This window comes from Poeciliopsis prolifica, unplaced genomic scaffold (genome assembly GCF_027474105.1).
Source record: "Poeciliopsis prolifica strain line A6 unplaced genomic scaffold, Auburn_PproV2 SCAFFOLD036, whole genome shotgun sequence".
Lineage (NCBI taxonomy): Eukaryota > Metazoa > Chordata > Actinopteri > Cyprinodontiformes > Poeciliidae > Poeciliopsis > Poeciliopsis prolifica.
The window spans coordinates 942,501-954,852 of NW_026562411.1; the positions used below are offsets into that span (position 1 = coordinate 942,501).

The 12,352-nt window shown below is 49.5% G+C and overlaps 3 protein-coding genes and 1 pseudogene across 4 annotated transcripts; 3 read left to right on the forward strand and 1 right to left on the reverse strand.

Annotated features, from left to right (window-relative positions):
* Window positions 1-185: 185 nt before the first annotated feature.
* LOC129374472 (peptidyl-prolyl cis-trans isomerase FKBP7-like) lies at window positions 186-4,084 on the forward strand. The gene is given in 6 exon segments (XM_055052920.1): window positions 186-420; window positions 1,720-1,742; window positions 1,745-1,870; window positions 2,234-2,361; window positions 3,021-3,066; window positions 3,069-4,084. Coding segments are annotated over 6 exon segments (654 nt in total). The 5' UTR covers window positions 186-202; the 3' UTR covers window positions 3,182-4,084.
* Window positions 4,085-4,149: 65 nt separating this feature from the next.
* LOC129374473 (tRNA N6-adenosine threonylcarbamoyltransferase, mitochondrial-like) lies at window positions 4,150-7,333 on the reverse strand (annotated as a pseudogene).
* Window positions 7,225-12,266, forward strand: LOC129374474 (probable inactive tRNA-specific adenosine deaminase-like protein 3). Of its 2 annotated transcripts, none has more exons than XM_055052921.1 (2): window positions 7,225-7,441; window positions 11,086-12,266. In XM_055052921.1, exons 1-2 carry the CDS (start codon window positions 7,326-7,328, stop codon window positions 12,107-12,109), a joined length of 1,140 nt encoding a protein of 379 aa, XP_054908896.1. In that variant the 5' UTR covers window positions 7,225-7,325; the 3' UTR covers window positions 12,110-12,266. The 2 variants fall into 2 exon arrangements, with proteins under 2 accessions (XP_054908896.1, XP_054908897.1); XM_055052922.1 differs by lacking the exon at window positions 7,225-7,441 and adding an exon at window positions 9,729-9,790.
* On the forward strand, window positions 7,362-10,700 carry LOC129374475 (alpha-ketoglutarate-dependent dioxygenase alkB homolog 6-like). Its single transcript, XM_055052923.1, has 2 exons — window positions 7,362-7,441; window positions 9,012-10,700. Exon 2 carries the CDS (start codon window positions 9,017-9,019, stop codon window positions 9,710-9,712), a length of 696 nt encoding a protein of 231 aa, XP_054908898.1. The 5' UTR covers window positions 7,362-7,441; window positions 9,012-9,016; the 3' UTR covers window positions 9,713-10,700.
* Window positions 12,267-12,352: the final 86 nt, after the last annotated feature.

The window sequence follows — 12,352 nt, forward strand, 5'->3', positions numbered from 1 at the left end:
TTAAAATTTCCTGCAGTTCATCTCCGCTGCATGTTGATGTTAAACGTAAACCTGTCAGATACTGAGACATAAACATGGAAACTCCTGACAGACTGAACGCAGGGCTGAGGAGCCCACGAGCGTCACAGCGCCGCTGTGACGTCATCCAGGCGTCAGCGTCAAGCGTCAGATTCAGAAGTTGCCACGAAAGCAGAGCGGGACGATGTGGAGGCTAGTGAGCTGCGCGCTGTGCGTGTTTCTGGGCTGGCAGCTCGGTTCCGTCTGGGCCGGAACCGCCGCAGCAGCCGAACCGGAGGACCAGGTCCAGATCCAGGTTCTGTTCCGGCCCGAAGACTGCAGCAGGAAGAGCAAGAAGGGAGACCTGATCAACGCTCACTACGACGGCTTCCTGGAAAAAGATGGTTCCCAGTTCTACTGCAGGTCGGTTCTGGTCCAGTTCACTCTGGTTCTGGTTCTGGTTCGGAGACTCTCTGGGCTGAATGATACGGGTTTGTAAACTAACAGTCATAATTTAACACTAAGAATTTGGGTGAAAAATTATAATTTCATTCATTCATTTATAAAAGTTTCAAACTAAATATTTGTTTAGCGATATTTAGCTAATCCGCTAAAGAGCTAACTAAATATTTATTTTGCTAACTAAATATTTCATTTTAAAACTGACATTAATAAATGAAATTTCTTTTTTAATCTCAGACTCAATAAACCAAATTATTGCTGTTAAATTTTGACTAACTTTACAAACGGTGCCCAAAATTATAATCAGGTAAAAATAAAAACCTCCACAGTTGATCAAAGTGCTGCAGCTCACACTCCAGGATGATGCAGCTCACACTCCAGGATGATGCAGCTCAGATCCCAGGATGATGCAGCTCAGACTCCAGGATGATGCAGCTCACACTCCAGGATGATGCAGCTCAGACTCCAGGATGATGCAGCTCAGATCCCAGGATGATGCAGCTCAGATCCCAGGATGATGCAGCTCAGACTCCAGGATGATGCAGCTCACACTCCAGGATGATGCAGCTCACACTCCAGGATGATGCAGCTCAGACTCCAGGATGATGCAGCTCACACTCCAGGATGATGCAGCTCAGACTCCAGGATGATGCAGCTCAGACTCCAGGATGATGCAGCTCAGACGCCAGGATGATGCAGCTCAGACTCCAGGATGATGCAGCTCAGACTCCAGGATGATGCAGCTCAGACTCCAGGATGATGCAGCTCACACTCCAGGATGATGCAGCTCACACTCCAGGATGATGCAGCTCACACTCCAGGATGATGCAGCTCAGACTCCAGGATGCAGCTCACACTCCAGGATGATGCAGCTCAGACTCCAGGATGATGCAGCTCAGACTCCAGGATGATGCAGCTCAGACGCCAGGATGATGCAGCTCAGACTCCAGGATGATGCAGCTCACATCCCAGGATGATGCAGCTCAGACGCCAGGATGATGCAGCTCAGACGCCAGGATGATGCAGCTCATACTCCAGGATGATGCAGCTCAGACGCCAGGATGATGCAGCTCAGACTCCAGGATGATGCAGCTCAGACGCCAGGATGATGCAGCTCAGAATCAATATTTTCTTTCCTGGATGGTTTTAATCTGAAACCTCCACAAATCTGTGCTGAAAAACTCCAGGAAGTGAAGCTGGAGTCTGGTTCTGGTTCTGGTCCATCTGGACTCGGTAACATGTTGCCTGTTTCTGTGCCAGCCGGTCGGACAAGCAGGGTCACCCCAGTGGTTCGTCCTGGGCGTGGGGCAGGTCATCAGAGGCCTGGACATCGGCATGATGGACATGTGCGCCGGGGAGAAGAGGAAGGTGACGGTTCCGTCGGCGCTGGCGTTTGGTCAGACAGGAAAAGGTTGGTCTGCCGAACAGGAAGTTGGCGTCCTGTGGGACCGGGACGTCCTCCGCGTCTTCATGCTGTCTTGTCCTCTCTTGCAGCAGCGCCCTCTGTAGGCTGAGCATGCTCAGAGGGTTTTTCTTTGCATGCGCTGGAGCTGGCTGAGATAACTAACGCTGTATCTGTGCCACCTGAAGGGGGCGCTCACTGGTTCCTGCACTCCAGGTTCGAACTTCCTGCTGAAGTCTTTTTTCTTCCCATGAATAAAATGCATGTTCCTTCCAGTAGAAACTCATTTCCTGGGATTATTTCAGGTTTTTTCCAGTGATTTAAAACGTTTAAGGTTAAAGCGGTTCTGGTTTGTGTCTCCGGCTGACGAAGGTCCGGTTCCTCCCAACGCCACGGTGGTGTTCGAGGTGGAGGTGCTGTCCGTGTCCAGAGGCCCCCGCAGCATGGAGGCCTTTGGACAGATGGATCTGGACAAGGACAAGAGCCTCACCAAGGCGGAGGTAACGCAGAGTCTTCCTCCATTTTCTAACTGTTCCTTCTCCAAACGCTTCGAAAGAGCAACTAAACCCCAAATCTACTTATTTTCTACATAAACTGTCTGAATTGGTTAATTGGGTTCTAACTTTGTTTCAATGTTAACTGACATTTTCCTGTAAATTTAATTCTGCAGTATTTGTCCTACGGCCGTCTCAGTGCTGCCCTCTTTGGGCTGAAGGTGGTACTGGATTTATCTGCAGTTGATCTGTTATGAATGTGGACAGATTTATCAATAGTTGCTATTTGACAAAAAATTAAGATTTGTTGCTAGTTGCTTTTCTGGGAAAATGTCCCATTTTTGAAAAACAAAACAGTTTCGATCACTTTGACAGAAAAAAAGTTGTTAGTTGTTAGAAAAGTTGCTAAAGAGCACAACAATGTTGCTCAGTTTGCTGCTGTGCTTCTTCATGTTGACCTCAGCTAAAATCCTCTTAATGAGGAAAGGCCTGCGTTTATTTCAGGAGCAGCGCTGAGCAGTGGTTCTGCCCCTCCCACACCTGTTGCTCAACACTTCCAGTGATTTCTCGCTTTCTGATAAATTAGTGCGTTTCATGTTTTGCAGTTTGGTGTTGACGTGTTTGCTGTTCGTTAGCTTCCTGAAGCTGTGCTCCTTTGTGTCCAGGTGAAGGAATATCTTAAGCTGGAATACGAAAAGGGCGGGAAGCCGCGGACGAGCCGTTCTACGAGAAAATCCTGGCCGACATCTTCTGGAAGAGCGACAAGGACCAAGACGGGCAGATCAGCGCCAAGGAGTATAATGTATATGAACGGGATGAGCTTTAGCCGCCGTCTGTGATTCCTTTAGAGGAGAAGAAACAAGAAGAAGTGAAACCGGATCAGTTGGCCCCTTTTCATGAGTTAAACCACTTCTGCTCCCAGATTACATCCACACTTCTTCTTCTGGCGTTTTTAAAGTTTATTTAGTGGCACACAATTCTAAGTAACTGTGATTTTTATGGGTTTGGATCACGTCCAGAATCTGTCTTTAGATTAACGGTTCTAGAACAGGAACCAACGTAAGCCTGCTGTAGCACCCGGACCAACCAGGGGCACAGGAAGAACTTTTTATTTGAAACCACTTCTGAGGCTGGATCTATGGAACATAAACGTGGAACAAATTATACATGTTTATTTTGATAAAATAAAATTCACACCAATATCTGCCTTTTTTATGATTAAACCAGAAATAATCAAACTCTACAAAAACTAGTTAAGATAAGATTAGTAGCAGAATGGGGGAATTGTTAAATTGAGAAATTTACAGAATATTTTGCTTATGATACTCAGCTGATAACCGGAAGTTAACTATCAAAATAAAAGCTGGATCTTGCAAACTTGTATATGAACTCCTGCTGAGTTGCTGCCAACTCCAGCTGAAATATTCAGACGCTGAGAAGAAATTAAGATGCAACAGTCGCGCCGGTAGTTCAGACCCAGCTTTTTTTTTGCACTCCACTTCCGGTTAACAAGTGAAACTGAATACTCGCTTGAAATGTTTAGCTTTATTAAATTTATTCAGTTATCAAGCAAAATTTCTAGTTTAAATCTGTGACGTTTATAAATTGATAACAGTGAAAATGTGACTGAAAAACTTAGCTTTTTTATTAAAATAACCCAAATAATTACTGTTAATTTTGATTATGTAATGTTACAAACAGGTTGTTTTATTAACACATTAAATGTTGTTGATCCTGAAGCTTCACATCATGGTTATTCCTTTCTGATCAGATTCCACTAAATGAGTCATAAACTTCATATTAAAATACTTTATTAATAAATAAACATCAAAAACTGCAGTTTGGACAGAGGAAGTTCTGCCGGTCAGTCTGGGATCTTGATCCGGATGGATGGCGGCCTGATGGCGGCGGCCCTCACCTCGGCTGTGATGTCTACGCCCAGCGGAGCTCTGCGGCAGAACCAGCAGAACGGGTCAGAACCACAGAACGGGTCAGAACCAGCAGAACGGTCAGAACCTGCACCTCATGTCAGTCTGAGGGTTTGGTCCTCTAACAGCAGGAACCGGGTCAGTGTAGAATGTACTGGTTATTTTAGGATCCAAAAATCTACCGTAAACAGCTTTTTCTTTAAAATGTGAATGAGAGGAAATGAAGGCCTGAGCAGAACATGAACCGGTTGACCCGTTAAGAACTGACCTGGGCTCGTAGACCTCCACCTCCGGCGCCAGGATCCCGGTTCCTTCCCTCAGACGCTCCACTCCGTTCCTGCAGGGAGGAAACCAAACGTCTCAGTGGACCGGACCCGTTTCCAACCCAAGCCGGTCACCAGAACTCACCAGGCGACACACTCGTTGTCGGTGCAGAACCGGGCCGGAGGGCAGAGCAGCTGCAACCCGGTCGCCTCGGCGACCACCGCCAGAGCTTTACGGATGTACTGGTTGCTGGCAACGCCTCCAGACAACACCTGGAAAACACTCTGGGTTGCTATGGAAACACTGCAGCTTTCTTTTCAAAATTTTAAATAACTGAAGTTATAGTTTTCTTGTCCAGCAGATAAAATATTTGCCTGCAGAGAATTTCTACATAACTGCAGTCAGAAGTTTGTTCACACAATGAATCATTGAAATCCTCTTCCTTATACCACTTCCTGTCATCTTCTTTGTCGCTTCTGCCAGCAGTAACATCCTGTTGTTGATCATGTGACTTGTGTGATGTGAAAAATGTTTTTATGGTATTTTTGTGAATTTTGGTACATCATCTGCTGAAAAACAAGTTTTTCTGAAATGATCTTGTTTCAATTAAGTTAATTAATTTTTTTATTCTGCATAATTTTACGGTGAATGGAAACAGGTATTGATGGCTGCTGGAGTGAGCCAGTTCTGGTTCTGCTGGAGGTTCTTCCTGTTAAAGGGGAGTTTCTCTCTCTGCTGTCGCCCCCTGCTGGTCAGGAGGAGTGATTGCTGCATGTCAACGACTCGATGCCCAGCTGGTTTCCTCAGAAACGTTTTAAACTGATGACCTGATGCTCTGGTTGGCGGTTAACTGAACTGAACATGAGGAAATAGAAGCAATCGGATCGGATCCAGTGGATGGTTTCTCACCAGCGTCGGTTTTGTGACGGCAGCAGACGGTGGCTCTGCAGAACAGGACGGCCCGGTACGTCCTCTTTGCCAGGTGTGAGGCCACGGTGTGCTGCGTGGCGGCGGCGATGTCGTTTCACACATGACAGCACCGTTCCTTCCTCTACGCCTGGAAACCAGTGGCTGAGGTCAGGAAGGCTAACGCAGCACAGGAAGTCCAGAAACCGTCCTACCTTCCTCGACTTCCTGCCTCTGGATCAGCAAGGTGACCTGGTTCCGCAGCCCGGCGAAGGAGAAGCAGCAGTCGGGCGTTTGTCCCATCGGCGTCCTGAAGTGGAACCGCTTCCTGTCGCCGTCCTGCGCCAGCAGCTCGATGGCCTGGCCGCCGCTCAGCGCGGCGCAGCGCGGCAGTTTCCTGAGGGACAGACGCCGCGCCACCTGGGGGGCCAAACAGCTGCCGGTCGGTTCAGAACCACAACAACAGAACCACGACACCTAATCTGCCCAGTGCATGTTGATGAACGTTCAGTGGATTTAGATAAAAGCTCATTTCCTCCATCAGTGAATCCATAAAACAAACACTACAAACAAACATTCTGATAATCTCAACATTTATGATTGTCTATCAAATTTTTTTGTAATTTTTCTATCTGGCTCTGAAATTTCCTTTTTTTTGTTATTTTTTGGAGGGTTTTGCCATCTGCACCTTGTCCAGCGTGTCTCCTGGAGCTTCGTCCAGCGTTCGGCCCAGCAGCAGGAAGTCGTCGACGCCCCGCGCCAAGGCCAGCAGGGCGTGGCCTCCGGACACCAGCAGCACCAGGAAGGGGAAGTGGAGCGGCTGCAGCATTCTGACGGTCAGGGCGTGGGCCTCCATGTGGTGGACGGGGATGAACGGCTTGTTGTGACGCCTCACGAAGCGCCGGCTGAAGCTCAAGCCCTCGGCCAGACTCAGAGCCAGGCCGGGCTTCACGGTGGCGGCCACGGCGGCCAGCTGGGCCGGCGCCACGCCGCTCCGGTCCAGAGCCTCCTGCACCACGCGCTCGATGTTTCCTCTGTGCAGAGCCTGAGCTACGGTCGGGATGATGCCGCCAGTCCTGCAGGGAGGAACCAAACTGTCTTTGCTCAGAGCTGCACTTTGACTAGGCCACTGCAACACATGGATTCTTTTCTTTTTCAATAACTTTGTTGTAGATTTAATCAGTTTATTTCTAAAGCACCCACTACTAACCAATATCATCTCACTTTACACCCAGAAAGTCATTTCGATTCAATGTATTGATCCTCTCAATCAGAGCATTATTTATCATTCATATTGTTTAGAAAAGTTTATATCTCGGCCAATCAGACCAGGTGAGAAAAACTAAGTATGAATATATAAACATTTTATATCGAGTTGAATATTCCAGCAACGTGAATAAGTAGAAATGGCCAGAATGGTCAGTTTGTGACTGGATATTCTGCAGACTCTCGTGTAAATTTTGAGACTCGCTGACGTCACACAAACCTGTGACCTGCAGGTCACCAGTCTGACAATATGCATAACTTTTACACCACAATAATTTAGACATGCAGGAAGTGAACATTGCATCAGAACTTGCTGTGTGACCCTGACCTCAGATGAACCTCCTTCTGGGAATGCAGGGATTCTCCCAGTATGGCTCCAGTTTCGTCCATCACAGCAGCTCCGGTCTCATCGCAGCTCGTCTCGATGCCTAAAACCAGCCTGGAGCGGAAAGCCTTGCTTCCTGCCGCGTGTTTGCACCGCAGCAACCTCAGCAGGATTCTAACCTTCGTCTGGAACATGGAAGGAGACGCCATGCTCCCTCTGTGAGCTGGAAAACTTCAGAATCCTTCGCCATCAAACCACGGAAACAACGCGAGACAACGCGGATGTCGGAAATGCATCCGCCAGTTTCCCGCCGGACACTTTATGAGGTGACACACAGATGCAGCGCAGCAGTTCGGCTCTTTGGATATAAACTGTATTTTTATCGAGAACTGTGGAGGTTAGTCCAACTTTTCTCTTTATTCGTGGCTTTTAATGTATAAATATTGATCTAACGTGGAGGTAGATGTTGTATTAAGAACACTACCGGTTAAAACGATTTGTTTCTGTTCGGGGAACGTGTTACATTTATAAAAGTCGTTTAAAATGTTTCTGAGGATTTATATCGGGATTATATTTACTAAACTTGAATTCAAACCCTTTAGTGTGAAATGTAAAATTAAGTCACTCAGTGACGTAAAAGTTTCCTAAAGCATGATTTCAAAAAATGTCAAAGTGACCAATGTGGGCGTTAACTAGCTACAAATGTCTGTATTTCTACTGCAATTCGGAGAAGTGATAGGAAGGGTCAAAGATTAAACTTTATATAAAAGACCTTCTGATATGTTGGTTCAAACGCTGTCATTCCCAACCTAACAATCTAAAATGCTTCTGAAGAATAAAACTTCTGTTGTCTCCTGAAGTCTAATGTCTCATCAACATGGTGTCTTCAGTCCTGAACAGAGTTATGAGGAGGTGAAGCTAGGGTCACCAGCAGGGCCTCTAAGGTCACCTGCAGGGCCTCTAAGGTCACCAGGGCCGCTAAGGTCACCAGCAGGGCCGCTAAGGTCACCAGCAGGGGCCTCTAAGGTCACCAGCAGGGCCTCTAAGGTCATGAGGGCCGCTAAGGTCACCAGCAGGGCCTCTAAGGTCACCAGGGCCGCTAAGGTCACCAGCAGGCCAGCTAAGGTCACCAGCAGGGCCTCTAAGGTCACCAGCAGGGCCTCTAAGGTCACCAGCAGGGCCTCTAAGGTCATGAGGGCCGCTAAGGTCACCAGCAGGGCCACTAAGGTCACCAGCAGGGCTACTAAGGTCACCAGCAGGGCCTCTAAGGTCACCAGGGCCGCTAAGGTCACCAGCAGGCCCGCTAAGGTCACCAGCAGGGCCTCTAAGGTCACCAGGGCCGCTAAGGTCACCAGCAGGGCCGCTAAGGTCACCAGCAGGGCCTCTAAGGTCACCAGCAGGGCCGCTAAGGTCACCAGGGCCTCTAAGGTCACCAGCAGGGCCGCTAAGGTCACCAGCAGGGCCACTAAGGTCACCAGCAGGGCCGCTAAGGTCACCTGCAGGGCCGCTAAGGTCACCAGTAGGGGGCTAAGGTCACCAGGGCCTCATTTCCACTGAGCTATGTGGCACCGATTAGAGGGTTCAGTACCCATCATGCTTCACCATTCCTGCTTTCCCTACAGAAGGTCACCAACAGGGTCATTGAAAAGGTCATTAAAATCACTCATAGGGTCATTAAAGTTATTGCACAGGGCATGAAGGTCAGTACTGTGGTATTCAGTACATTTGGACCCCTCTGTCCAGCTCATGTCCATAATGATGTCATCAGTTGTTTTGGTCACTTGTCAAGAGAAAAAGGGAGACAATCCAACCTGCACACGTTGGATAATGGAGACATGATTTGGTTTGAGTGAATGAACGAATGTTACACCCCAACACTTTGGCCGACTCGTCTTTGCTTTACTTTGCTTTGGTCCCACTCGTTCTGAACATGTTTTAATTAGGATTTCATGTCAACTTCTCTTAAGGAGACATGGAGCGGCCATCTTGTGTTGTGGAAGATTTGAAGCAGTTCGTTGTCAATGAAGCTCCACAAACTGCATTTTACATCCCAGATTTTATATCAGAGGAAGAGGAGTCCTTCCTCCTGCAGCAGGTGTACAAGTCCCCCAAAAGCAAATGGACCCAGCTGTCGGGCCGCCGGCTCCAGAACTGGGGCGGCCTGCCGCACCCCAAAGGCATGCTGGCCGAGTCGCTTCCCGACTGGCTCCAGAGCTGCTGCGAGAAAGTCTCGTCTCTCGGAGTGTTCGGCGGGAAAACGGCCAACCACGTGTTGGTGAACGAGTACAAGCCGGGCGAAGGCATCATGGCCCACGAGGACGGCCCGCTGTACCACCCACGGTCAGCACCATCAGCCTGGGCTCGCACACCCTGGGACTTCTACCGGCCCGTCTGCAGCCAGGACGGCCCGCAGACCCAGCAGAGCCGCTACCTGCTGTCCCTCCTGCTGAGGCCGCGCAGCCTGCTGGTCCTGCAGGACGACATGTACCGTCAGCTGCTGCACGGCATCCAGAACCGGGACCGGGACCCGCTGACGGACCGGGTGGCCAACCTGTCCGCCGCCGGGGCGCGGCCCGGGGAGACGCTGAGCAGGGAAACCAGGGTGTCGCTCACCATCAGACACGTTCCCAAAGTGATCAGGACCAGGATGGTTCTGGGGAGGAAATGACCCGACCGGATCAGAACCACAGCTGGATGTGTCTGTGATGCATGAAGGCGATAAAACAAACTCACGATGAATGCTTTGGTCTGAATTTTTATTACTACTGCAGGAACAACATTCCTATTTTTAAATTAATTATTCAAAGATTAATAAAACTCAGTGATGGGCATCGCTAACTGAAGCGTTTGTTCCTCTAAGCTAAAGCGCTAATCATAAACACTAGTGACGCCAAAACAGCGACACCATCCTGGTGCTGAGCAGAAACCAACACCAACCTGTTCTACCAACATGGTGTTGGATGGAAGCTAATGCTAAAGGGCAATGCTGACTCAGTATTTAGCAGGAGCTAAAACTCAGTTTTATAGCAGTTGAGTATGGCTAACTGTGTTGCTGATTTTGGCTAATTAAATGTGATCAGAAAGTGGTGCATTCATGGTACAGGATAAATATAATTTCCTGCACTTGGTGCTTCAGAATTTATGCAGAAAACTGATTTTGGGGAAGCTAAGTGCACTAAATGTTTTCAAAGCAAGCAGAAAGCTAACATGCTAACTGAAAAAGAACCCAGTGGAAGCGTGCTCATCGCTGATAACCATGGTGATAAATTTATGGGGCAAATTATTTGTATCATCTGAAAGTATGTCAACATTTCAATGTTATATCTGCTGTGATAAATGCAACAGCTTTAAAACTGATTTAAGTCTTATTTTGCTGGGCCTTTTATCTCTTTTTGTAATAACCAAAGTACATAAATTATTTTCTGAACTCTGCACATTGAGATATTCATTATGACTGGATCATGTTGAGCTCGATCAGATAAAATGATTCTTATTCATGAAGAAGGTGGAGACTGAAGGTTGAGATCCTCCCATCGACCTGGTTGCTGGTTCAAACCCTTTGATTGAATGTAAAACATAAAAATCCAAGCAATATATATAAGAATCATTGATGATGTATTTTTGTTTCTGCTGTCAAAGTGAGCTGTGCCTGTCTGAGCGGGAGAAGATTAATTTTACTAGGTAATTCATAGAAAGTATTTATGAACACCCAGAAAAAGCAAACAAATGATTTCAGAATGTCAGCAAAGCTCGCTAACAGCAGCAGGCAGGTTCTGATAAAGGCCTCATCCCAGGCCTCACTGAGGCCTTCAGCCAATTAGCCAGATGTTGAGATGTTGGAGGCACATTCCAGGTAAGGAGGGTTGAAACATGACCACCACTGAGCAACTGAAGCGGCTAAGCTGGGCTGGGAAACAGCCGGAGACTCCACAGGTTCTACGGATGAAATGAGAGGCTCTTGGTGGACCAGGTCGGTCCGATGGTGTGAACAGAGGTTCTGGTTGAGCTGCTGATCGTCATGTTCTCTCTGGGTCCTGGCAGGGCAGCAATGGAGCCTGAGGCCAAGCGGCGCAAAGGGTCAGAGTGCGATGCCTGGGTGGCCGTCCCTGTCCTGTCAGACGAGCAGTCGGCGGACGTGGAGCTGGTGGACGCGTTCGCCGCGCCCATCATCAACAGGAAGGCGACGTCTCGGCTCGTCAGGGAGCTGAACGGCGTCTACCCGCTGACCGGCCTGCAGCACGTGAAGCGGGTCCGGCCCTGCCGGGCCGAGGACAGTCCCCACCCTCTGGAGGTTCTGCTGTGTCTGCTGAGCGACGCGCCGAACCCGGCGGACGCCAGCATCCCGTCTCTGCTGCCCGCGGGCAGCTGGGAGGGGCTGGGCGAGCCGTTTGTGGTGAAGGTCCCGGCGCGACCCCCGCTGACACGGCCGCAGTTCGAGCTGGCGAGCCGCCGCTGGCCCACGACCTTCCATGAAGACAAGCAGGTGACGGTGGCGTTGCGAGGGGAACTGTTCGGCCCCCAGCAGAGAGCCCTGATGCACACCTTCATGGCGTCCGCCGTGGCCGCCGCCAGAGCTGCGGCGCTGCTGGGGATGGAGGCGGTGGGGGCGGCGGTGGTCGACCCCGAGACGCAGCGGGTCGTCGCCGTTGGTCACGACCGGCGAGGCGAGCACCCGCTGCAGCACGCCGTCATGGTCTGCATCGATCTGGTGGCGCGGAGCCAGGGAGGCGGCTGCTACCGCCATGACGGGTACGACGCCTGCCGCTTCGCCCCTGCAGACCCCCAACCAGAGGGGGGCGCTGTGTCGTACATCTGCAGCGGGTACGACCTGTACGTCACCAGGGAGCCTTGCGTCATGTGCGCCATGGCGCTGGTGCACTCGCGCATCGGCCGGGTTTTCTACGGCGCCGCCGCCGCTGACGGAGCTCTGGGGACGAGATTCAAGATCCACACGCAGAAAGACCTGAACCACCGATTCCAGGTGTACAGGGGGGTCCTGAGGACGCAGTGTGAGGACCTGACCAGCAGGGGGCGCAAAACACCTGAACCACCGCTTCTTGGTTAGCACACTGAGGACGCAGTGTGAGGACCTGACCACGAGGGGGCGTGAATGACAGCGACAGCATGCGGACGTTTCAGTGCTGAAACTAGAAGAAGGGATTTTATTTTCTACAAGATGTTTTTTTATTTTTAATAAAGTTTTAATCTTTTGATCCTGTTTAGGTCCAGCCTGGACGCCATTTTGATTTCAGAATATTTAGGCATCCATCATATCAAAAGCTACAACAGTCAAGTTTAAAGACCAAAC